The following is a 27,676-nucleotide window of genomic DNA, read 5'->3' as shown; positions in this document are numbered from 1 at the left end:
TTTTCATTCTTTTTACAGGTTTGATAACCCAGCTGCTGTAAGCCCAACTCCTACAAGGCAGCTAACTTTTAACTACCTGCTTCCTGTGAATGCTTGGCTTCTATTAAATCCTTCAGAGCTCTGCTGTGATTGGACCATGGGAACAATACCACTGATAGAGTCATTTCTAGATGTTCGAAATCTTGCCACATTTATTTTTTTTTGCTTTTTGGGAGCTTTGGGAGTATTTAGTCTCAGATATCCTAGTAATTCCTCCAAGACTGTTTTAATGGTAAGAAAGTTTCTTAAATTTTTAGATGATACTATATTAGTTTATTAATTGAGTGCCTTTAGTTTTTCAAAAGCATCTTTGAAAAACTGCTGTCTGTCTTTATTCATGTCATCCTAATTTATGAACTTATTTTAGGCTATCCTATAATTTTATGTCAGAATTTTATTAATGCTGCACATTCAGCATGTGACACAAAGAGTGATTATGAATTTCCCTAAGTTGATGGGGACTCTGAAATCATGGAGCGTCCTTTTTAGCATTACTTTCTTATATTTCTTGCCTTTACCCCACTAGGTTATACACCCTTTTAAAGAAATGCATTATTCAGTATAATGTATACTTTGTTTTCTTGGCACAGAGAAGAGGATCATGTAAGATAAGCCCCTAGAAATGCATAGCTCTTTATTTTTCATTGGCAAAACTTTCATTACTCCCTGAGGTATTTCTTACTATGTTCAGAGAATTCTGATTATTAAGTCTTTTTTGTTTTTATGAGATCTGTTTCCAGTTCTCTTAGCTCTGCCCTCACTTCTTACTCATAATAATTGTGTTGCCTCTTACTTTAAATTATGGAAGAAAATAATCATCTTTAACATTTTCTTAAGATGTTACCGTATGCCAGAAAGTGCCTTTAATACTTTGCAAGTGTATTCTGGCTGCAGCCACTAGATTCATTTATTCATTCAATAAAGATTTTGATTTGTAGCCTATGTATCAGCATTTTAGCCACTGAGTATATGATAGTAAAAAGAAATACAGGGCCCCCATTGCCAAAGAACTCACATTCTAGAGAAATTTGAAAGAATATAGGGTTTGAAGAAAGATCATATTTACTAGTATCTGGACCTGTTGAGTTTGAGGTGTCTTTGCAGTTTTCTAACGGAGATTTTGAATGGCGCTTTGTGCCTGGAGTTCTGTGGCAAAGCCTGAGATACACATAAAAATTTGATAAATTGCCACAGAGTAATTTGACAGTTGCCATAGAGATAGTAATTGAAAGTAAGATGTAACGAAGAAGACCTTTGGAGAGGTTATAGAGCAGCCTTACTCAACTGGGATTTTGTCACATCTCTTAGAGGTGGTAACTAGCTATCACCATTCTAGTTGCATAGAAGTTAATTGATACACATAATGCATGCCTTAGACTATTTGTTCTTAATTTTCCCTCAATATGTAGTTGAAGAGGCTGAATAGAGAAGAAGGCTACGTCTCAGTCACTCTTGAAAAGCTTCCATATTTAGGTATTGTGTAAAGGAAAATAAACCAAATAGCCACTGCTGCTCGTGTCTGACTCTGCGACCCCATAGACGGCAGCCCACCAGGCTCCCCCATCCCTGGGATTCTCCAGGCAAGAACACTGGAGTGGGTTGCCATTTCCTTCTCCAATGCATGAAGGTGAAAAGGGAAAGTGAACTCGCACAGTCGTGTCCAACTCTTGGCGACACCATGGACTGCAGCCTACCAGGCTCCTCCATCCATGGGATTTTCCAGGCAAGAGTACCAAATAGGAAATAGACCAAATGGACAGAAAGGTAGGAAAACGTTTCTGGAAAGAATGGTTAACACCAACAGTTGCTGCCAAGCAGTGAATGAGATCAGTTGAATTTGATTTCTTTTATGTAGTTACTTAAATTTTTATCTGTGGAGTGATTTGATGAGAAGATGAGGAAGGGAAGATTGCTTAATGTAGGTAACCTTTAGGAATGATATAACTGAATATTTCAAAGAAGGAGACAAGGTCTAATTTAGAGAAGATAGCCAGTCAGGCAATGGCTTCAAGTATAACAAAGCAACTGATCTTTTATTGGGGGATCAGGGCTTGAGGGAAGCATAGAGACCTGGAATTGATGGACCTTCAGGCTGAAATGGGTTGATATTGGGGGGAAGACTTGCTTGGTTGGCATTTATAATCACGTTCATTGGAGTACTTAGTTGACTGACCTTTATACACAGAGATATCACTAATGGGTTTGCATACAAAAACATGCTCTTTGAGTTGAAACGTTAAGTGAGGTTACAACCGACTGCTTGTAATCCATGTCCACAAAAATCTTTCCCTAAGAATATGGGAACTTGTTTTATACCTAAGGGTCATAATGAATGGTTAAGGTAACTTAAAGATAATATTTTCAAAGGAGAAGATTTTTAAGGTTGGAAAGGCAAGAACATTTTTAGCATAGAAAGTTGATATAAGAAAGTGATTAGGTAAATGAAAGAAAAGCTGATTGATAGTAAGATTAGAGGTATAGAGCTCAGGTTTGGCCTCAGATAGATGGAAACACTGCTTAGGTTATAGGAAGGATGGAAATGGTCATGAATGTAGATGTTAATAGATATAGTAGCAGAAAATTAAAGAAATTCTTGTTTTATTGCTTTTGTTTTTTCTCAAAGTTTGGTAGTGTAGTCACCTCCTAAAAGTGACATAGGTCAGAGATTTGAGAAAAACAGTCAAGATTGAAAATAGTAAAAGAGAGTGAGAGTGAGCCTACCAAAGAAACCTAGAATCTTGAGCAGTCTTAAGGATTTAATTTGAAGTTGATCATGAATTTATGATGATACAGATTTATTTTTGCTTTGGGACTTTGTCTAATAGTGCTTTGCAGCTCACAAAAATAAAAGTGAAGCACATACATGGTAGAATACATCCAAAAGTGAGTTTCTACTAAAAAGCAAAATAAGAGTAGTTAAATATAAAGTTTTGGCAAGTAAAATAATTTGTATGGTGCAAACTGAATAAAAAATAGAAAGGATATTGCCAATGAAGTTAACATAGATTTACATTAATTAATTGTTATATTTTATATGTATAAAAAAGGAACCCTTGTGACTTTAGGTATAACTGCTTTAAATATAGTCCTAAACATACTCTTAAATTTTTTGAAATTAAAATAGAGTCAGTTTATAATACTGTGTTAGTTTTGTAGAAAACAAACTTAGCTACCAGAGGAGAAGGGTCTTCCCTGGTGTCTCAGTGGTAAAGAATCTCTCTGCCAGTGCAACACCCAGGAGATGCATGTTTGATCCCTGGGTCAGGAAGATCCCCTGGAGTAGGAAATGGTAACCCACTCCAGTATTCTTGCCTGGGAAATCCCGTAGACAGAGCCTGGCGGGCTACAGTCCATGGGGTCACGAAAGAGTTGGACAGGACTCCTAGCAATTTAGCAATGTAAAAAAGGGAAAGGGAAAGAAGTGGGATAAATTAGGAGTATAGGGTTAACAGATACAAACTACTGATACTATACATAAAAGATAGAAAACTATATTCAATAGCTTGTAATAATCTATAATAGAAAATAGTCTGAAAATGAATTAATATGTATGTATAAAACTAAACATACTGTTTTTAATGGTAATATTATTTGAAGATATCTGAAAGAGGTAAGTAGACCAAAGGAGTATCTACCAAGCACCAGGTATGTTAAGCACTTAATAAATAAGATGTCATGTTTATCTCAATAGTATAAGTAGTTAATAATCCTATTTATTTATTTTTAAAAATGGAGTCACAAGGTGATTGGAGTAGTTTGCCTTATTATAAAAAGTGAAACAGGTTTGCCTCCAGAACTCTTCGCCCTTTCCACTCTCTGAGAAGATGTTGCATTATAGTTCACTTGGTTGGCATACATTAACAGTTTATTAGAACATCTGAGTAAGTTAATCACTGAGACATTTCTTATTGAAGAATCAATAGTTTTTTTTTGAGAGATGGCTTTTCTTTTTTTGTGTAACTTATTCATCAGTCCATGATGCCTCTTTGGATGAATTTAACACTTTTTATTCTTTCAAATGAAATTGCCTTAGGGCATCCATGAATTAACAGGGAATTTTTTTAAAGAGGATCGTGTATTTAGGAACAAATACCTCTGTTTCACAGCTACCTGGTTGTTTTTGTCAAACATTTCTGGGAAGTGGAAAGCGAATTATGCACGCTTAATGTTTTACCTTTTTGACTAAAAAGAAAGCACTAAAATTTCAGACTTATAAATTGATAATAATGAGCAGTTTGATGGTAGTGCTTTTCTTCAGATTCAGTGTTGGATCATTACAAATTATTAATTTGTGATTCATAGAGAAAGTATTCTTTTCACTGTTTACATCTCTACATCGATTTTCAGTAGTAAAGTATAATAAAAAGCATTGCTTCCCCTCAAACTGTCAGAAGACTCTCAGACTTCTGAAATTGAAAAAACAATGTGTTTATTCCACAAGGTACTATAAAACAAATCAGAGTAACAGAATATGGAAGCAGATGTCCATGGAAACAGATATCCTACTGACAACCAGCTTATTTCTTTCCATAAGTTATTTGTGTGCTAGTTATTTTGTCTTATCTTTTGTAATGACTATAATCTGGAAACCATATGCCATCCCATTTTCAAAATGGCAAAAACGTCTAAGCATTTTGTGATGTTTATTTCTAACACAGTGCACAGTGCTGGAAATTTAGAAATTCTTATGGAATAAATGACTGTTTATTTAAAGGGGCCAGTTTTATTTTTATACATATACTAAGTCTGTTAAATGTATGTGACCCATCAGAATACTGTGCAGAGCAAAGCTGAAGTAACATGTAGAAGTAGTCTACTGTCTTGTCTGAAACATAGCTTATCAATTTCCAGTATTCCTTACACATAGTAGTAGTACTGATATCTTTTCCTGTCAGTTTATTTTTACCACGTGCACATAAGTTACATAAAATGTTAATTGCTCAGTCACACGTGTATGACTCTTTGCACACATTAGTTAGATATATAAAAATTACTGATTATTTTTAGATATTTGTTTGGTTTTTAATTTTTATTTTTACTTTATTTTGCTTTACAATACTGTATTGGTTTTGCCATACATTTTTTATCTGATGAGGCTGAGGTGTAAGCTCTAGTATTTAGGAAGACTTCATCTCACCTTGCTGACATACATCCTCATGTTTATTGTTACCATCCTTAAGTTTCCTTTATGTTTAAATCAGTATTCTTTATAGTGTTATTAAAATTGATCCACCAGTACATTATCCAGATTAAATGATTAAATATTTGGATTTGACTGTTGATGTGTGTGTATTTTTTAATTTAATAAATTATCTTTTTTCTCTTTGTAGGCACTTTGTTTAATGGCATTACCATTTATTCCTGCATCAAATCTTTTTTTCCCAGTTGGATTTGTTGTTGCTGAGCGAGTACTATATGTTCCTAGCATGGGGTTCTGTATTTTGGTAGCCCATGGATGGCAGAAGATATCAAACAAAAGGTGAATTAAAATGTTAGTGCATTTAATGCTTACTAACTGTAGAATTTAGTATGATGCATTTAAGTGTTTAAAATGTTTATTCTATTTTTATGTTATCTTTTTATACCTTTTTGTTTTTCACATTGGGAGTCTCCTTATCTCACTAACTCCTACCTTGTCTATGTTTTTCCTCATATTTATATAATTTTATTTTACAGTCTAGCACATAAGAGACTTTCATTCAGATGCAGATGCTACAAAGAACATTATTAAGACTAAAGTTTCAAATGATCATTGCTGCTTTCATATGTAATGAACTAAGATACAGTCTTCTTAAATGAGTCATATTGGGTTAATACATGTAAAATGCATATAGAAAGCAATATGCAATTTCTTGCTTCATAGAAACCACCATGTTCTAGTTGCCTTAAACTCACTGCTAAGGAACAGAATAATCACTGACTGTATATAGAAAAAATAGTCACTGTTTCTTTTTTCTTACTTTCCCATCCCCTTTCAACCCACAGAATTGACTTCTGTCTTCGTCACTTTATTGTCGTGTAACACATTGAGTCTTGTGGCTAAATCTGATCAGTATATTTAAAGTATATTTCCCTGGCAGCTGTAAAAGTCTCTGTCCTGACTCTCCACCACCTGTGCTCATTTCTCCTCAACCTCTTTTCAGATTGTTCCTGTTGTACCAGCTCTTTAAATGTGTTTTATTTCTCAGAGTTTTACAAATAGCTGTTTTTCTCACATTGCGTGTTCTCCCTAACAATCTCATCCATGACTACAGTTTTCACTCTAAACTTTCTCATAGATGTATCCAGTTATAATCACTGCCAATCTTGTAGTGCCTCCCGTGTGCCAGCTCTCTAATACACTATGTAGATGTGTTTTCTTGTTTAATCTAGACATCCCTTAACTTCATTTTGCACATTTGAAAATTGAAGCTCATATTAGTTACATGAATTACACAAGACCACACAGCTAGTAAACAGCAGAGTCTTGATTTAAATTTATATCTGACTGTCTCTCATGTCCATGGTCCTTCTGATCCATGCACTCTTATCCTGGTTAAGTGGATCTATCAAAATGAAAGAAACAGAACTCTGTAAACTGAGGCAAAAAGCAAAAGCTCAAAGAACATTAATACTACTAATACCAAATAAGATCATAGTGATTATCAAAGTATAACAATCATTTTGTAAGTGACAAATTGTGTCCCAGGTGATTAACCTAAAGCTATGTAAGTAATTTGCCTCTATTTTATAAAGGGTTAATTTTACTATGACTTTTAATGAATAGTTCTAGCTTTTTAAAATGTAAAATTCTGGGACTTCCCTGGTGGTCTACTGGTTAAGAATCCCTCAGCCAATGCAGGGGACACATTCAGTCTCTGGTTCAGGAACTAAGATCCCACATACATAGGGCAGCTAAGCCCATGCACCGCAACTTTTGAGCCCACATGCCCTAGAGTCCATGCTCTGCAGCAAGAATGGCCACCACATTGAGAAGCCTGCACACCACAACTAAAGAAAGCTATACGCAGCAACGAAGACCCAGCACAGCCACACACACACAGAAAAGTAAGATTCTTTGAAGAATATCATGATAACCTGTGGTGTATATTGTAAGCGGTAATGTTTTTAAATATAGCCAGGGATGAGATTGACCCTTTATAAACACCACTAAGAGTATTCAGGTTATAGGTAATAATACAAAAGAACTCTTAAGAAGTCACAATTAAAAATCTGGTTTATCAGTTTTTTGTCATTGAACTTTATACAGTAGTGTTTATAATATTTAATTTTTTTGGTGTTATTCTCTCTCAAGCTGGATGATTATTAGAACAGTCCCTAGTCTTTAGAGTAAATTCAAACACAACATTTAGAGATATTTAACATATTTTTTACCTCTTTTTGGTGATGAAGACAATGTTTTTTTTGTTCTGCTTTTTCTTCCTTAAACAGTGTGTTTAAAAAGTTATCCTGGGTTTGTCTATCTTTGGTGATACTCACTCATGCCTTAAAAACACTCCACAGGAATTGGGATTGGGAGTCTGAATATACGCTGTTTATGTCAGCCTTGAAGGTAAAATGTTAAAATATATCACCAATTATTTCTTATTGCCATTTCTGCTAGTGTTCTAACTTTACTTTTAACTTGACAATTAATTCTCAATGTTAAATACTTCACCAAAAAATTAATAAAAATAATTTGTTCCTTGTATAATCTATACCATAACCAGTGCTCTGAATAGTACTTAGTTGTATGTCTGGAGCATATACGAATAATTCCCCAAATGCTATACAATTGTTAGACACTGAAATGATAAAATGTTTAAATGTGAATACTTTGTTTTATTTGTTCTTAAGGTGTACTTTTTTTTAACCTTTTAACATGTCTGAAATCAGAATAAATCTTACAGTGAAAGGCATCTTACAATTAGTGACCTTTTTTGTTTCTTAATGATATATAAGATAACAATGAGCCTTATAACTGGTGGCATCTTAGATTCAATGAAATAAAATACATGGCAGAAAATGGCACCCTATCATACTGAGGATAACCAATGGTTATAAAACTATAGGAAAGATAGGAACTGGCAGAAAGGAAGGATGGTGCATCTCTATGGAATGGACAATATAAATGAGAAAAGTTCTTTTTAAAAATCATATGATTTGTTTTCTGTAAAAGTTATAAGCAAAGATTTTTTTTCAGTTGCTCCTTTTCTTCAAATCTTTAAACTGTTAACTTCCTTTTTGGCTGTTTCTGTACTCTGCACAGTTCCCATTACTCTAATAGATTGCATAAATAGCTTTATGTCAAGCCTCAAAATAAGTCATCAGTGCAGTGTTTAAACATATTCTCTCGTGCAAATTCCTTCTTTCCCAAAAGACTATAAATAATAGAGCAGGAATTTTCAAACAACTCTATGCTTTGATGAAGTAAAATTTTAATATATAAAATAGATGAACTGAAGTTTTAGCATGTTGATGTTGAAAGGGAGGAGAGGTTAAATTTCATGAATCAGTTTTCATTTTGACCCCTTCTTCATCTCCATAGAACACTTTATTCCTAATAATATATCAGACAGTTATCTGTGTTAATTGGAGTTATATATATGGAGTAATACATATACATATACACACACACGTACATGCACTTTTTTTTTTCTGAAAAAAATCTGAACGACTTCCAGTTTTTTGGGGATATAATTGACGTATAACTTCATCTTAACTTTAAAGTGTATAATATAATTATTTTTAGATATATATGTATATAACAATTACCAGAATAAATTAACATCCATCACTTCATTGAGTTACTTTTTTTTCTGTGATGAGAACTTTTAAAATCTACTTTCTTATCAACTTTCAAACATGCAATATAGTACTGTTAACTGTATTCCCTGTTCTATATATTTGCATCTGTAGACCTTGCTTATAACTCAGAAGTTTGTACCTTTGAACTACCTTCATCCATTCATAGACATTTCTGTGGAGTACTCCTTTCCTAATAGTATACCAAACAAAACCTGTGTTAATTAGACTCATTTTTTAAAATTTAACTAATTTCTATCTGTACTTCTATATTTAAGGTAAATAAAAATAATGCCAAATTATGGAATAATGTGGGTCATGCTCTGGAAAATGAAAAAAACTTTGAGAGAGCTTTGAAATACTTCTTACAGGCTACACATGTTCAGCCAGGTAAGCATTATTGATTAATAAAGCTGTTGTTAATAGTTTGTTTTCTTTTTGAAAATTTGATTATATTTGTAGAAAGTAGGTGGAGTTTATTTTCAAGCTTTATTCCAACTGACTTGAATACTATAATGTTTGGTGCTGGCTTATTTTTTGAATTGGGTTATATGTTAGAGCTATTTATATCAGACATTTAGGGATGTTTTTAAAAACAGATTTGTTGGATGGCACTGATAAGCAGTTTTGGTGGAGTGATAGATACAAAGGCTTATTAGAGTAGAAGAAGAACTGGAGACAGTTGATATTAAAAACTGATAGGAAATGTTGGTGTTGAGTATGGGGTCAAGAGAGGGTAGTAGGATGCTGGGGTGTTTTGTTTTTGGGGGGTTTTTTTGGTTTTGGTTTTAAAGATGAAAGAAACAAGGCATGTATGTGACTAGTGCATTGAAGCTGGGCAAAGTAGTAATTCAGAGTTGGGGAACGGAGTAAAGGATCAGTGTTCTTGAATAGATGAGAATAGATAATTAGGATCTGGTACTCAGGATGAGGATTTCAGTCAGCTGAACCAGTAGTTACCATATAGTAACAGGGAAAGCAGAGTATAGAAACATGGATACAGATAGGCAGGTGAATAATAGACAAATAACTTCTGAAAGTTATTCTTTGTTTGCTTGTTTTCTCAGTGACATAGAAAGCAGAATCAACAATAGAGTGTGGGGAAGGGAGAGGATGTTCTGGAGATCTAAGACCAGGAGAGAGTCTGAAGTAGTCATCTAGGACATGGCTTCAGAAACTTTAATGTGTGTGTGAGTCACCTGGAGATCTAATGGTGCATGTTCTCGTGTATAGTGATTCAGAGTAGGGCCTGAAGTTCTCCATTTCTAATAAGTTCCTAGGTGATACTTAGCCCATGAATCACATGTTGAGAAACGAAGATCTAGGAAAATATATAGACTAGGAAAATGCAGTGTGATTGCCAAGCAGCTGTAACACCTTTCTTGAGGTTCATTTCAGTTGCTCAGTCGTGTCCGACTCTTTGCGACCCCGTGAATCGCAGCACGCCAGGCCTCCCTGTCCATCACCAACTCCCAGAGTTCACTCAGACTCATGTCCATCGAGTCAGTGATGCCATCCAGCCATCTCATCCTCTGTCATCCCCTTCTCCTCCTGCCCTGGATGGAGGAGCCTCTCCCAGCATCAGAGTCTTTTCCAATGAGTCAACTCTTCACATGAGGTGGCCAGAGTACTGGAGTTTCAGCTTCAGCATCATTCCTTCCAAAGAAATCCCAGGGCTGATCTCTTTAAGAATGGACTGGTTGGATCTCCTTGCAGTCCAAGGGACTCTCAAGAGTCTTCTCCAACACCACAGTTCAAAAGCATCAATTCTTCGGCACTCAGCCTTCTTCACAGTCCAACTCTCACATCCATACATGACCACAGGAAAAACCATAGCCTTGACTAGACGGACCTTAGTTGGCAAAGTAATGTCTCTGCTTTTGAATATGCTATCTAGGTTGGTCATAACTTTTCTTCCAAGGAGTAAGCGTCTTTTAATTTCATGGCTGCAGTCACCATCCGCAGTGATTTTGGAACCCCAAAAAATAAAGTCTGACACTGTTTCCACTGTTTCCCCATCTATTTCCCATGAAGTGATGGGACCAGATGCCATGATCTTCCTTTTCTGAATGTTGAGCTTTAAGCCAACTTTTTCACTCTCCACTTTAACCAGTTGATGTGGTTATGTTTTTCTCCCACTACTTTATGTATAGTATAGGCAGGCACAGAGAATTTGGTTAAACAGGATTAGGATTTTGTCAGATGTGTTACTAAACAAAGGGTTAAGGGAATATTGAGACATAGTCTAAGCTGGTTATAAAGAGATGTGAGAGAGGGTGAAAAATGAAAAGATGATCAGATCAGTGGTTTATAGATCTGAAATTGTTGGTTTCTGAGGAGGATCTAGCTGGAGCATTGCTTGTTTTCAGTAGAAATGCTGTTGGCTTTTCAAGTATGCAGCACTGTCTGTATTGCAGGGTATGTAACAAATATGGCCCCCACCTACCCAATAAACTCATTACTTTCCATTCAGCATGATAACCAAAAAGTACTTCCACACACACACAGTTCTCAATATACTTGGCGGGGTGGGGAGTGCTGTTCATGGCCCCCTTTGCTTCTGCTCAACAAGACTGTGACCATTGAACTGGCTAGTTAAAGGAGAATGGGGGTGAAAATCATTGGAAAAAAGGATATCAAAGCAAGTATTAGAAGATACACCTTACATAGATTTGAAACCACTAAAGAATTTTGACAACTGTATGATGTTGGAGAGAAGGCGAGAATAACAAGGAACCAGAAGCTTGCAGTTGGTCACTACAATAAGGAGGGATAGTGGATAACAGAGTTTAATGACCTGAAATTCAGAAAGCAGTGGTTTTAAAGAGTGGCAGTGGTCTGCAGGTGGTATGGATCTAGGAGAACACTTAACTCCAGGCCCAGTGTTGCAAAAGATAAAAAGATCACAGTCATCACTTGGAAAAACTACCAGTTTCCCCAAGGCAAAGATGAATTCTAGTTAGAGAATGTTGTAGAAATATATAACTGATGGTCTGGCCGTCTTTCCAATTTTATCTCCCCTGGCTCTTCATGCAGTTTAGTTTTTTCTTAAAATATAGGGCATGTGTGGTGGGCTTCCTCACCTCTTTGCATTTGTTCATGTTGAACCTAGAACATGTTTGAACTTAGAATTCCCCTCTTCTCCCTTTCCTTCCAATCTGCCATCCACCATATCCTATGCATCTCTTGCAACCCATCTCACATGGCTTCTCTTCTTCAGTTCAGTTCAGTTCAGTCGCTGAGTCGTGTCCGACTCTTTGCGACCCCATGAATCGCAGCACGCCAGGCCTCCCTGTCCATCACCAACTCCCGGAGTTCACTCAGACTCACGTCCATCGAGTCAGTGATCTTATTAGAGGGGGAAAAAAAACCCTTCTGTCTTTCCAATTAGAGCAAATGTTTCTCATCTTCAAGACTCCTTACAACTTTCATATCTTTCCTGTGATATCTGTTATTTAAATGTTTATTTAAAATATTTATTTATTTAAAATATGTATGTTACATTTGAACTGTGGGGCTCCCTAGGGTTCCTGTGAACATCTGGCTCATCTTCACACCTACTGCATCATCTAGCTCAGTTGTATACACAGTCAGCAGTCACTAACTCTGGCAGTTTTAGTTCATTGCTTTCTAAAGCCTTTTAGGTTCATTCTGGGAGTTTTTAGAAAAGCAAAGTCATCTTTATGTCAGGCATGCAGGGACTTCGAGACTAAGGATGGTATTTAGGCCCCTTCAGACTTATCCTAAATTTCATAGTAATTTCTATCTCATTGTATTGTTGAAACTGAATGAAATTGTGTTTAGAGCTGCATGCTAGTGCTAAGTTGGAGAAGACAATGGAAACCCACTCCAGTACTCTTGCCTGAAAAATTCCATGGATGGAGGAGCCTGGTAGGCTGCAGTCCATGTGGTCGCTAAGAGTCGGACACGACTGAGCAACTTCAGTTTCACTTTTCACTTTCATGCATTGGAGAAGGAGATGGCAACTCACTCCAGTGTTCTTGCCTGGAGAATCCCAGGGAGGGGGAGCCTGGTGGGCTGCCGTCCTTGGGGTCGCACAGAGTCAGACACAACTGAAGCGACTTAGCAGCAGCAGCAGCAGCAGCTAGAGTGCTAGTTAGCTTCATTCATATCCAACTCTTTGCGACCCCATGGACTGTAGCCCTCCAGGCTCCTCTGTCCATAGAATTCTCTGAGCAAGAATACTGGAGTGGGTTGCCATGCCCTCCTCCAGGGAGTCTTCCCAACCCAGGGATCAAACCCACGTCTTTGGTGTCTCGTGCATTGACAGGTGAGTTCTTTACCAGTGGATGTAATTATGGATGTTTAGTTTAAAATCATTTTTCCTCTCATTTTCAGTTGTCACTTCTGTCTGTTTTTGAGATACTTACTAAACCTATCTCCTTTAGTATGACTTACCTACCATCCTCTCAAAGTTGCTATTTCTATTAATAATAAGCAATGAGCTAGAAAAATAGGCAAATCATTTATTACAGTGATTTATTGTATTTCATTTGTAATGTATTTTCATTGTATTTATTTCATTTATTACAATGAAAAAGTGCATAATCTTAGAAACATTGAATTTGGCATTCAGAGACTTCTGGTTCATTCTGTGTTTTTCAGCTGTGTTCTTCATAGATAGATTTGACAGGTGAAACAACATGGAGAGGAGGAAATCAAGTCTTTTTGTCCCTATTAGATGTACAGATGGAGACAGATCTGTAAGTTTGGAGATAAGGGGAATGAATGGTCAGGACTAAAGATAAAGATTTGAAGTAACAAGCATGTAGGTAGTATTTAAAACCCTAGAGAAGTGTAGGATCACAGAGAATAGAGATTCTTAACATTTAAAGTAGCTTAAAAAAAAAAAAGACATTCAATCCGAAGGCTTTTGTTGCTTAGCCAGAAAAAGAATATAAACTACAGAGTGGTCTTTGACCAGGCGACGTGAATGTTAGACAATTGATTATGGGTTTTTGTTTGTTTGTTTTGATGGTTACAGGTGTTTTTAAAAAATCAATTCACAAGCTAAAATTTTTGCAAATAGAATTAAAGTTTCCATAAATATGTTATGAGAGTAGATTTTTCTCAGGAAACACCAGATTTCCCCTATGGTTTATTTTTGCCTTAAAATCAGTAATTTCATTTTTATCTAACTCCAGCAAATCTTTGACACTGTTTATTATCAGAAAACAATCATGGGCCTGTAGTTCAGATTTGATGCCATCAAGAAGGGAATGATTTTTTAAGTTTTCAGAAGTTTCTAGATGTTTATAATTTATCTTTTTAAATAAATTGACAAATCTGTGCATAGGAGATAATGGGAAAGCAACACAGATGCCTAGGCTATCAGTGCAAGAATACGTAGCTCTACTGTTAATGGCTGAAGAGTTATTCGACACAGAGTTGCCTGATATTTGCCGGTCCTCCTTTACCTTGAATTAAAGACAGACTGCTAGATTCATGCTGCTGTTGGTTTGGATAGTGCACTCACAATAGCAAGGTTGTTTTTTGAAACTGTAGCTTCTTAGTCATTCAAATGTAACTGATTTTTATATTTTGTCTGCTTGCTTACCTTTTTTTTTTTTCCAAATTTAAATTTACTTTAATAGTAATGCTGTTTCCTCCTGGAATCTTAAAACTTTGTAACTTACAAAGAAATTTGCTTTAAAAATTGTGCTTTTTCATTTTTTTACTTTTAGATGTGTCATATAGTTCTTTTGATGCTAAAAGCTATCTAATTTCTATCTTTGTTCCTTGAGAAAGTAAGGATGCCTTACTTAGTGTCTGAAGTCTTCATCGATATCTCCTTGCCATAATTCTAACAACCTGACCAGTGTGTAGTAATTTGCCTTGTCTTTCATCCTAATGGATAAACTCTTTCTTTTCTAAGATTAATTGGAGCTCCTTTCAGTGATATATTAAATACTTAGCTGACCTAATTGCACTTTTATTTACTTAAATTTTGTTTATTCTTTTCTTAGATTAAATTTTCACTTATACCTAATTTTTTCAGGTTCTGTACACTCTTTAGTTTTTTCTGGGTAACTTTCTGATCTCTAGAGTAATTGGTATAGATTAATCTGATGTTTAAAAAAAAATAAAGAGCTTGGATAAACAAGATCCTACTATATAGCATAGGAAACTATATTCAATATCCTGTGATAAACCATAATGGAAAAGAATATGAAAAAGAAAGCTTATATATGTGTAACTGAGTCACTTTGCTGTACAGCAGTAATTAACACAACATTGTAATACAATTATACTTCAATAAAAAGTAAATTTTTAAAGAGCTTTTTAAGAGCAAAACTCTATATGCTCTTGGTAATGCGGTGCATTTCAACCTTCGCTCTACATCAGAATTGCCTCTGAAACTTTAAAAAACATTTTTGCAGTCCTGTTTTTGAAGATTCTGTTTTGATAGAACTGAGTGGGATAAGATATCTGAATTTTTCAAAGCTACACAAGTATTCTGAATGCAGTCAGTATTGGGAAGCATTTTTTTTTTCTTTTTTTTTTTTGACTTGACCCCCTACTGAAGCTCCATGAGATTCAGTAATGTATCTAAAAACAAAAAACATCAACCTTTTTTCCCCTAATCTTGTCCCTTAGTTCTCTAACTGAAGCTGTATGGCATCTAACAGCTTTTGTGCAGTGCACACAATTGCCAACCTGAAACATAGCAAGATCTTAGGACTGTTACTCTCCTCCTAGGGGAATGCCTAAGATATATATGCTTGGCCCCTATGTGTCCTGGGAGTTGCAGGCAGAGAACTATTCCACAAATGCAAAATCATCATCGGTGTCACAGGCAAGTAGTAATCATAATTTGAAACCTTGTCATGTCTGTTAGAGATTCATGTTGAGTAAAATTTGTCTAAATTAAGATCTCCCTTCTTTCTATCTTTATTCCAAACCTTTGAAATATTTACTGGAAAGTATATCTTGAAACCAGTGTACAGTGAACCCTCATATCTTTGTAATTTGAATTGCATATTTTTCTGTCTCTGAACAAATTTGCTGAGGGCTCAATTTTCTGTATCACAAAATGAGACAAAAGTTCCTGGCATTCTGATATTAACACAACCTTTTTAAAAGTTTTAATTAAATTATATGGTAATATATCATCATTTAAGGGAGCTGGGCTGCTGCATCTTAAATAATACTATAGAATCCTGATAACTTACACTCCAACCATATTCACAAAAATTTTTAAAAAGTTTCAAAGTTTTTCAGTATGTTTGCCCCTTTCCCACCATGGATGTATATTTGCAATTTATAATACTTGAGATTATTGTGGGAATCATGGTGATCCTTTTCACTTTTAGAGTTGAGCCATACTTTCTGAGTGAATTCCACAGCCATGTGATTAAGGAAATAGAAGTAAGCCTTAGTATAGGACAGTAAAATAGAGTGAAGAGGAAAAAAAAAAAACTGCAAATTTCTTCATTACGTTTATTTCTCCTGTCTCGTCTCTTAACCCTTCCAGAAACCATTCAGATAGTTTTTTTCATGTCATATGTGTATTTTCTGTTCTTCTAGTACTTTATAATAGTCTTCTAGTGTAGCCTTGCTCATAAGTTATAGTAAGTTGTATTAGAAGAGCTTTAAGGAGAAAGCAGGACCTATTGCCTGCTTTCGCATTTTTGCCTAGTTGTTTGTTGCTCGAAACATGCCTTCTAAGTAATTTACACTGAACACTAGTTAGTGTATCTGCCAACAAATGATTTTTTTTATTTTAGATGATATTGGTGCCCACATGAATGTAGGAAGAACTTACAAAAATTTAAATAGAACCAAAGAAGCTGAAGAATCTTATATGACAGCTAAGTCACTGATGCCTCAAGTAAGTTGTCAAAAATTATTCCTATTGTGTCATGTCTGCTGGATGTTTGTATTGAATAAAATTATCCAGATGGAAAATCTTTATCTTTAATTTGGATTAAAATTAAGGTGTCCAGTGAACCATCTATTACTGTTTTATAAAAAATTGCATTTACCTATCTAGCTCACTTAATTTAAAAAGTTCATAGTCATGAAAACTAAATCTATGAAATTATGAGTTTTAGATATTTTTTATTATAAGTTATCTATGACTTTAAGTGACTTTAAATGAAAAGAATTTTATTTATGTACATTAAGCAATGAACATTAACTCCTGTCAAAAAATAAATGAACAAAGCAAAGTGATAAAATGAGTGGATATATATCTGTGCCTGTCAGTTGCTATAATGTCACAAGTACAAGATTTCTTGGATATCACAAGACAAAGTTACAAAATCTGACACTGCCCTTTATCAGCTGTGTGTAATCAGAAAAGATAGTTTACATTGGGCTCTAATTTTCTCAGTAGTAGTTTGTATTAATACTGTAGCAATATTGAAATGAGTTGATAGTTTGATGAGTGTTTTAAAAACACTTAGACCACATGATACATTAAGAATTCTTTCAGTCCTAAGATTCTAAAGTTAAATTGTGTTCAGTGGATTTTTATCAGATATAATTTATTGTATTCATTGAGAATTGGGGTTCACATATATTATACCTAATGACTTTTAGAGTTAATTGATAATTTTATGTGTTAACTCCAGCAAACAAGTGAGGAATTAGTAAAGCTCTGAAGTAAAGTTAACTACCCCACTGTCACAACCAGGAAACATTTTGCTGACAACTTGAAAGTTGACATGGTATATTAAATATACTAGACTGAGGAAAAAGACCTGAGTTCTGTTCCTGGTCTGACTCCAACATACTAAGGGACTTTAGCCTGTGGAAGTTCTGACTTATATGACTTATAAAATAACACATACATGAAAATCTAATGATAATCTACTGAGATTAGCATGAATGAAAAAATACATCCATCATTGCGTCAAAGCATTATTTTACTTATATTTTGTGAATACTACAGGTTATTTCATATTTTTATGTTTTATTTTAATATAGCAATTAGCTTTTTATCCTCTGTGTAAATTTTAAATAAGACATTAGGACTTCTTCAGATTTTATTTGGTACTGAAATATCAACTTATAAAAATGTTTGTTTTTTTATTAATAGATTATTCCTGGTAAAAAATACGCAGCCAGAATTGCACCTAACCATTTAAATGTTTATATTAATCTGGCCAACCTGATCCGAGCAAATGAGTCCCGACTGGAAGAAGCAGATCAGCTGTACCGACAAGCAATAAGCATGAGGCCAGACTTCAAGCAGGCTTACATTAGCAGGTATTGTAGTTCACTTTAGGCTTTCACTATAAAAGATGGAAGCTTCATCTGCGTATACATTTAGGCTATCTTCAGTAATTTGGCTTTTTTTTCTTCTAGTAAATCTTAGTTGGCCACCAAGAGCATAGAAACATAGCTTGTTTTAGACTAGCAAATTTAATTTATTTTAGATTGACAAGAGGGATGACCCAGAGGGATGGTACGGGGAGGGAGGTGGGAGGGGGGTTCAGGATGGGGAACACGTGTACACCCGTGGCGGATTCATGTTGATGTATGGCAAAACCAATACAATGTTGTAAAGTAATTAGCCTCCAATTAAAATAAATATATTTAAAAAAAGAGAGAGAATCCATAACTTAAAGCAGCAAATTTAGGTTTATTTATACAAAAGGAAGGGTAGAAAAAGCTCATTGGTTTCTTTTGCTTCTCAACACCAAATTCGTTTTTACCTAAAACAGCCAAAATTTACCTCTTATAATTCCTTCTTAATTGTAACAAAATAATTGTTATTTTTGCAATAAGTTATTACTTCTTAATTATTATAGATTAAGAAATCATTGTATAATTATGGAATCATTATATATAAAATAATTAAGAAAAAATTATATAATATCCAACTATCAAAAGAATTGACTGGTTATTTATGCTTTTATTACAAAGAAACTGCAGTTGCTAGTGAAAAACAAAAAATTTGGCAATGTGTCAGAATCTAAGATATTTTCTCATGTAAATGTTATCATTTGTGTTACACTTGAGAAAAAATTGTTTTAAACTTTGTTTTGAAGCCTGCTCCAGAAACCTAATTATAATTTATCACATTGTTTATATGGAAAATGCATTCAGAATTTAAGTTTTTGAAATAAAATCTGTTCATAAGCTGAAAGCTATCTTTCTTCAACATTATCTAGTACTTGCTGAAATTCACTAAGTTTACTGGGGTTGTATCAATATATAAAACCTGTCTTAAGTTAACTTGTAAAGAATTGCTTAATAATCTCTGCATTTATTTTAAAAATAATATTTTGGACACTTATTCTAGGAAGTTTGAATATTAATAGTTCATTTGACTTCATGCCTATGCTAATATTTTAGGAAAGAGTAGTATTAAAATAAAATTGATTCTTACATCAGTACTTAAATTGATTTGCACATATGTAAAAATGAGTTTTTAAGTTCTGTAACAGAAAATATAACCTTATTAGAATGATTTTCAGACTGATCCATCATTTCCAGATGTGTTCCTCAAAAGTAACTACAGGTGGCAGTATTACCCTTCCATGCTACCAGATCAGCTTTTTAATTCCTTTCTTTTAAGAATTCATTGAAGAAAACTAAATAATTATAAGGGGTAAACAATTTTAAATGTTCTGCTTTTGTATAGTTAGACATTGCTAACAAAGATTTGAATACTGGAATTTCCCCATCACTGCTGTGTTTATTTTCCTTCTCCAGATGCTACTCATCTTCTGACAAATTGATCTCCCACTCTAGTTGGTATCATTTTTCTTATGCAGACTAGTCTGCTGTTTTTCAAGATATATTCAAAGGATATATTTTCTGTTCCCCTTCTTGGATACCTCCCGATATCTTACCCTTTAGAGTCAGGCATGTTTTTTCCTTCTTTAATAATATTTGAAAACATAACAAACCAAATGTGCAAAATTAATCTGTTTAAGTTTAAGGACAGTTTCAGATAGTTATTTTTGAAAAAAATAAATTTAAGAACCTAAATTAAAACGAAAGCTGTGAATATGTGGAAAAGCTTAAAACTTGTGAAAATAGTATCTACAGACTGACATGATAGTATAAGTAAAACTTGTGTTTTTCCACAGAGGAGAATTGCTTCTAAAAATGAATAAACCTATCAAAGCAAAAGAAGCATATCTTAAAGCCCTAGAGCTGGACAGAAATAATGCAGATCTTTGGTACAACTTGGCGATTGTTCATATTGAACTTAAGGAACCAAATGAGGCGCTAAAAAACTTTAATCATGCTTTAGAACTAAATCCAAAGCATAAACTAGCATTATTCAATTCTGCTATATTAATGCAAGAATCAGGTATGTTTTCTCAAAATTTCTCTATATTTAAACATACTCTAGTTTGAAATATAATAAAGTCATATATTATGTTACCCCAGCAAACATTTTATGAATAGATGGTTTTTATCAAAACTGCATAAATAGTTATAAGAAGAATATTTTAAATACTTGACATAAACCTTTCAGGTAATACACCCTAGCATATGTGTCATTCTAAATGTTAATTTCTCTGGTATATGCTAAAAATGACTTCTTAGACAGTCTATTAAGCAATACTTTATTCATCTATTTTGTCACTTTATACCTGGAAGTATATTTCTTATGCATAAATATCATACTATTCAAATAATCTGAATTTGTAAAAAAAAAAAAAGTTTTAAGTAATTATTTCTAGGGTGTCAAGAGCATTATATGTTTTAAACAAAATAGTATTCTATTTTCCCTTGATCTATAAGTCCAAATAATTTCAATATCATGTTATACCCAGTGTTACTGTTTTCTGAGATATTATTATAATTTCCTATATTTTATATAAATTACCGAAACCAAATTATTCATCACAATAAATTAGGATCTTTGATATATCAGAATTTTAGTTCTGCTCCAGAAGGCAGTATATATAATTTATGGGTTTTTTTAATTTTTATGTTTGGAGAAATCTTTATATTAATTATTAAATACTTTCATAAAACTTCTGCAAAAAATGTAAGAATCATATTTTATAATTAAAGACAGTCTTTGAGTTTATTTTTACCAGTCATCTCTTGTATAGATTAGAGAGTGAGGACCAAATAAATGTAATAACTACCCTAATTTCATATGTCTAGGTTAGTAAGTAGTCCAAGACAAGAACTTAAGCCTACTGATTTATTTCAGATTTCTTTAATCATCATGTTATCAAATAAAAGGATAAAGATCTTTATGCCTGGCATTCAGAAAAGCTTAATTTAGAAAACTAATGTTTTTGTAAAGTTAGCTATAATTTAACACAAAATTAAACCCTGGGGTGTGTAGTTGTAGAAGTTGAAATTTTTTTGGTACTTATTTGCAGTAGAAATCATCTCAATAAATATTTGCTTCCTGAATCTTAATTTATATTTATAGGCTTTAGATATAATGGTATTCTTTTTATATTTGAAATTTCTAAAAAATTTTAAGTAACATACAAAATATATCTAATTTAGTAAGAATGAAACATTTTGTTTATCCAATATAGTTACTATTTGCTGAGCAGTTTGTATGTATCTCATGTAATTCTTAGAAGATTCAATAGGTTAACCCAGACAAGTAATTATTTTAGTGAGTAAAGTCATAATATTAACAGAATCATGATTGAATATATGTCTCTATTTTCAAATTCCATGCACCTTCCTCTTAATTCTCTATTCTTCCTCAACTCCCAGTTAGAATCTAAACTTATCAGGAAATATTTCATCCTTTTTTAGTTTTTGAGGAACTCTTACTACTTGTAATGTGCTATCAATCCAGTGCATCAAACACACTTTCTTATGAAAACTTTGAGGGTTTTGCTTTCTGCTTTTTAATTTAGATACATCAATTAGTTGTTTTGATGCTCAGTTCAGTCACTCAGTCATGTCTGACCCTTTGTGACCCCATGAACTGCTGCACACCAGGCTTCCCTGTCCATTACCTGTTTTGATGCTATGTTTTTATAATCTAGATAAATATTTGCACCTCCATTTTTTACCTCAGACTTACTCATTTGCTAATGATATAATTTTTTTTTCTTTTTAAAAAAATTCTTAGGAGAAGTTAGACTCAGACCTGAAGCTAGAAAACGACTTTTAAGCTATATAAATGAAGAACCACAAGATGCTAATGGTTATTTCAATTTGGGAATGCTTGCCATGGATGACAAAAAGGACTCTGAAGCAGAGATGTGGATGAAGAAAGCCATAAAATTACAAGCCGACTTCAGAAGTGCTTTGTTTAATCTGGCTCTCCTGTATTCTCAGACTGCAAAGGAATTAATGGCTTTGCCAGTCTTGGAAGAATTACTCAAATACTATCCTGATCATATCAAGGGTCTCATTTTAAAGGGAGACATCCTGATGAATCAAAAGAAAGATATACATGGAGCAAAAAAATGTTTTGAAAAGATTTTGGAGATGGATCCAAGCAATGTGCAAGGAAAACACAATCTCTGTGTTGTTTATTTTGAAGAGAAGGACTTATTAAAAGCTGAAAGATGCCTGGTTGAAACATTGGCATTAGCACCACATGAAGAATATATTCAACGCCACTTGAATATAGTCAGGGATAAAATTTCTTCATCTAGTTTTGTAGAACAACCTATATTCCCAGCTGGTAAGACTTCAGGTGTCGAAGGAGATAATATTCCAACTGAAAATGTAAAAGAAATAAAAAGCGAGCCCAGACCTACCCAAATAATAAAAACAAATGATAATAAGAGTCAGTCTAAAGCCAGCAAACAATTAGGAAAAAGTACAGACAAAGAAATTCCGCACAAAACAACAAAAGAAATCAAAGAAATTGAAAAGAAAAGAGTTGCTGCTTTAAAAAGACTAGAAGAGATTGAACGTATTTTAAATGGTGAATAGCATTACTCTTTATCATGTGACAGTGTTTCAAAGAACTTCAGTCTATATCATGTGATTACTTATACTGAGAGCTTTGAAAAATAGTGAGCATACTAAGAATCTCTCATGAACTGCCTCTATGTAGTATCAAAATAAGATTTTCATTAAAGCCCCTTTCATTACCCCAGAATATGTTTTATATTTGACAGTAGTTTTTTGAGTTTGGGGGACTGTAGCAGAAATAGTAATCACAGGTGGCAAATCTGTATCTTTTCTTATAGAAGGTAGATTCTTTCAGCAGAATAATATTGACTACTCTTAAAAATAATCTGAGGTCGGAATGATAATCCCATGGTGGCAAATCTAACGTGCTGGTTTATTCTGTGAATTCACATTGATTAGCTAACCACATTGTACTTTAACTATTGGAGTCTGACTGTGAGTTGAAAACACTATTGAACACATACTTTTTTCCTTTGTAACCTTCTATTTAACTAAGGGACTTTACACTACAAAAGAATACTGTCTGGCTTTCTTTACTTTGTATTATTTTTTGATTTTTAGAGGGAAAGCCAGATGAAACATTTTAAAATAAGTCATATGACATGTTAGCTTTAGAATGTATTAATATTTTCATAACTGTGTGCTTGTCCTTTACTTCCCTATCTGGCAATTTTTAATCAGGAGAAGTTTTAAATAAGTATATATACACACATTTCTGATGGTGCTCATTTATACTGGACTTTCATTTCTTTTGTGTACTGAGTTTCACAGCATGAACCACATAATCACCACATAATCATTGACTCTCACTTTTATTTCCCAAACTATTCCTGTTTCTTAGGGTCATAGTCATATTGAGAAATCCCAGTAAGTATAACTTCATTAAACTTTTGAGTTAAAAATGTAATAAGATTCTCTTTCATGTTAGTGTTATCTTTCTAGAGTTACTTGAATTTTAATTTTGTTTCCAAAACACATCTTAATTAGATACCTAAATTGAGTTCCCTTTAACTGAAGGCAAAACAATGTGACAAAGTTTATTTTTAAACACTAAGTTCTTGATAGCTTGTTATGATGTATATTTTTATTAAATATTTATTTTGACTACTGAGCTTTAATAAAAATTTTAACACTGTTTTAATTCCATCAAGTATGGAAAATAAATTGCTATTGCATTTTTTTCTCTGCATACATATATTATTTGTTATCGTTCAGTTGCTCAGTTGTGTCCAACTCTTTGAGACCCAGTCGACTGCAACATGCCAGGCTTCCAGGGCATTTAGTAGAATTTAACCAAAACTTCATCATTTTTGGCCTGCTGTCCAGCTAGAAAAAAAGGTAATTAACCTAATATAGGATTAGCAAATTAGTCTGCTGGTCTTAGCACATTTAAAGCTGAAAATTGTTTCAAGAGTAGATATAAATCCAGTTTATTAATTCAAATCTGATTTTTTTTCATGAGTTAAAATGCATTTTATAATACTCATATAGTTGGTTTTAGTTTAAAATGTTAAAGCTCAAGCTATCATCCTGGAATAGTAACTAACTTCTAATGTAGCATTTCAAAAACTATTTCTGTTCCTTTGAGATAATTTCTAATGTTTCAAAAACCATATTCTCTTAACTTTTTCCTTAAATGTTTTATAAATAGATCATAAGAAACATGGTCTGCATTAAAGACCCACTCTGACTAGGTTCTCTGAGGCTCTGTCATAGGTTATTTTTTAGGCAATATAAACCGAGCACTGACAACAGTGGTAGCTCATCTTTAATTCATTAAAGCATTAAAGCAATACCTAATTTCAGTGTTTAAATTACAGCTTTGTTACTCTGGATATATGATGGAGAATACCTCATATACTATGACTTGAAAAATGAAATTGTTATTACATTCTCTGCACATATCTTGAGAAGTTTGAGTTTAATGTCTTCTTTTATAATATCAAGTGAGGATAGTTGTGAAAAGTAGAAGGCAATCTTTTACGACAGCAGACCAGAATAAAAACTTAGAATAATATTTTAATAAAATTATGTAACTATTTCAAAATATATATTATCTAATGATTTTTACAGAAAAAAAATTGATCTCCATATTAGAACTTAAAACAATGTCTATCATGTTGAAAATGTTCATATTTTGAATAATTTATTTAAATCAAATTCATTGTAATTAACAATTTTTTCAAATTATTGTTTCTAAACCTTCATTTCATATTAGAATCATCTAGATCCCACTCTACAACAATGCAATCTGAATTTCTTATTGTCAAGCTGTGCTTCAGTTTTTCCAAAGGCTCTCAGAGTGATTCTAATTCATAGTGAAGGTTAAGGACCACTAGTCTAAATTAGTTCAAGAAAATCCTCTTCTCTTTCCCATGTTAACTTTTAAACTAGTGATATAATCCAGTTAAGTTCTGATGCTTTAACTTCATGATGCTTTAACTTCATTAAGGAATATGTTCTTCTGATACCTAGAAGTTCCATCAAGCTCGCTTATGTATAAGATTATTTCTTCTCTTTAAATTTAAATACAAATTTTATTCAAGCTGTTCAGGTGAAAAAGGGAATGAATATTTTTTTCCTTTGGAGTTGCCATTTTGGGGAAATGGAGTGTAGGGATATTTTAGCCCAGTTCACTAACTTGTTTCAGAGTTGTAAGCATCTATAAGTTTGTAAAAGAAAGCTTATCATAGGTTTATGTATTAGTAAGGAGATGTAGTTTCAGTTCTTGCTGTTTTACAAAAGAACCTACTCTGTTGGAGTTTTAGAAAAGCTTTGACAATCCCCAAGGGGTAATTATGCTACACTTTCCTTCACTGCTTCTTAGAAGGAAGAATTAACTCATTGTTCCTTGTGTGCTTCTATATATGCTTCTCAGAAGGAAGAATTAATTTTCATATTGTTCCTATATGTGTTTCCTTACTAACATTCAGAATTGGGAATTTTGTCTTACAAATTCCAGTAAGTAATTTTTATAAAGTTGAAAATTTGGAGGATAAAACAAATATGTTTGCAATTTTGTCTTTACTTTTATGTACATATCTGGTATGTGAATTACTTAATTCTGTAAAACCTCTTGCCTTTCATCTAATTAGAGCTCTCAATTTCATGTTCCAGAATGCTTCTTTAAAGATGCTTTAATGAAAAATATTACAAAAATATATAGATTTGTATGTCAATTTATACTTCAGAAATCCATATATTTGTCATATTTATTTTTTTAAAAACCTCCTAATTATCTGCATGACTAAATGGTACTTAAAATGAAACCTCAAATATATCTGGTACCTTTGTCTGTAGTTTAATTTGTTGGAAAATGTCACCATCCATGTTAAAGTTTCATAAAATAGTTGCTAGTTGTATGCATTTTATATTTCTATGGCATCTGTGTGTACTGTATTTCTAAGTATTCAGTATTAAATTGATACTTTTTAAAACATTAACCTGAATTGCCTTTTAGTGTTAAAATGAAAAAATATAATAGCAATTCAAAACATTTCAGCCCCCACAAAGAAGAGCTGGTGGGTAGTTTTATTAGCAATGATATGAGAAATGAAAGAAACAAAGTGAAGTTAGTCATGTCTGACTCTGCGACCCTATGAATTGTTGCCTGCCAGGCTCCTCCATCCATGGGATTTTCCAGGCAAGAATACTGGAGTGAGTTGCTATTTCCTTCTCCAGGGGATCTTCCTGACCCAGGGATCAAACCTGGATCTTCTGCACTGCAGGCAGGCTCTTTACCATCTGAACCACCAGGGAAGCCCAGTGTGTTAACTTAGTTCCTAAGAGTGATACATTTACAACCCAAAGTGACAGAAACTCAGTGAAGAAAATGAGACAATTAAATTCACGTGTGAAATTTTATACATATGCACAGTTGGAAGTCAGTGTAGTGAAATAATTAGTCTGAATTATGAATCTACCTGGATTCAAATACTGGTACCACCCTTGCTAAAAAAGTACAGCTTAGGAGAAGTTTAACCCATATGTCCTCAGTTTCCCTATCTGCAGGTCGGGGAAAATACTTTTCCTCATAAAGTTATTAAAAGGAGGTATATATATGTAGTATATATGTTTATGTATGTATTACAATAGATATATATCTCCTATTGTAATAAATTGGCAAGTATCTGTAAATATTGCACGCCCAGCCATCACACTGTAAATAACCTTTACAAAAGTTTTGACCACAACCATAATTAACGTCACTCAGTGTATTTTGTGATTTTCTTTTTCAGCCATGAAAATTATTGGATGTGATTGGCTAAATTATTTTTATGTGTCTCAAAGAATGAAACAGTTTTAACAGCCATGTAACCAGTGATACAGATCTATTCACTGTTGTCTTTATTATATTTGATTATAGTTTGATGGTTTTCCCTGATGGCTCAGCAGGTAAAGAATCCGCCTGCCAAGGCAGGAGATGTAGGTTTGATCCCTGGATCAGAAAGATCCCCTGGAGAAGAGAAAAGCTAACCCACTCCAGTTTTCTTGCCTGGAAGAATTCCATGAACAGAGGAGCCTGGTGGGCTACAGTCCATGGGGTCACAAAAAGTCGGATATGACTGAGTGACTAGCACTTTTTCACTTCCATAGTTTGATCATGTTGCATTGTCAGACTAGAAAAGCTGAAGAATCAATATATTTTTAGTTTTGATAAAGATGAAACTTACTTATGGACAGCTTTCCAACAAGCAATTTTTAATTTTTATCAGATATCAACATCTGTTTCAGGAACGTGACACAATGTTTACATGTCAGAAGTTTTGTTTAATTCTATGATGTTTCTAAATTGGTTTCTTTAATAAGTTCAGCAAATATAAATAGTGTATATTTATATTAAACATACCTAAATTACTTGGGACAGTAGTAAATAATAGATACTAGTTATTGTAATTGCAAGATTTAGACTTGCAGTTGTATGTGATTTATAAATGTATTAGCATATGTAATTGGAGAAGGAAATGGCAACCCACTCCAGTGTTCTTGCCTGGAGAATACCAGGGATGGGGAA

General features: G+C 33.5%; 1 protein-coding gene across 2 annotated transcripts in view; it reads left to right on the top strand.

The window, feature by feature from the left end:
* TMTC3 (transmembrane O-mannosyltransferase targeting cadherins 3) overlaps positions 1–26,105 on the top strand; it is a 50,161-nt gene extending 24,056 nt beyond the window's left edge. Inside the window, exons 7-14 of one of the 2 annotated variants that reach the window (XM_040234465.1) lie at positions 19–271; positions 5,370–5,518; positions 7,471–7,591; positions 9,102–9,213; positions 16,572–16,675; positions 17,888–18,057; positions 19,890–20,116; positions 21,866–26,105. In XM_040234465.1, coding sequence (XP_040090399.1) covers positions 19–271; positions 5,370–5,518; positions 7,471–7,591; positions 9,102–9,213; positions 16,572–16,675; positions 17,888–18,057; positions 19,890–20,116; positions 21,866–22,680 — 1,951 coding nt within the window. In that variant the 3' untranslated portion in view covers positions 22,681–26,105. The remainder of the gene's footprint in view (positions 1–18; positions 272–5,369; positions 5,519–7,470; positions 7,592–9,101; positions 9,214–16,571; positions 16,676–17,887; positions 18,058–19,889; positions 20,117–21,865) is intronic. The other variant, XM_040234466.1, reaches the window with a different exon arrangement.
* The last annotated feature ends 1,571 nt before the right edge of the window (positions 26,106–27,676 follow it).

This window comes from Oryx dammah, unplaced genomic scaffold (genome assembly GCF_014754425.2).
Source record: "Oryx dammah isolate SB20612 unplaced genomic scaffold, SCBI_Odam_1.1 HiC_scaffold_29, whole genome shotgun sequence".
Taxonomy (NCBI): domain Eukaryota; kingdom Metazoa; phylum Chordata; class Mammalia; order Artiodactyla; family Bovidae; genus Oryx; species Oryx dammah.
This window is presented reverse-complemented; position numbering and strand designations above follow the sequence as displayed.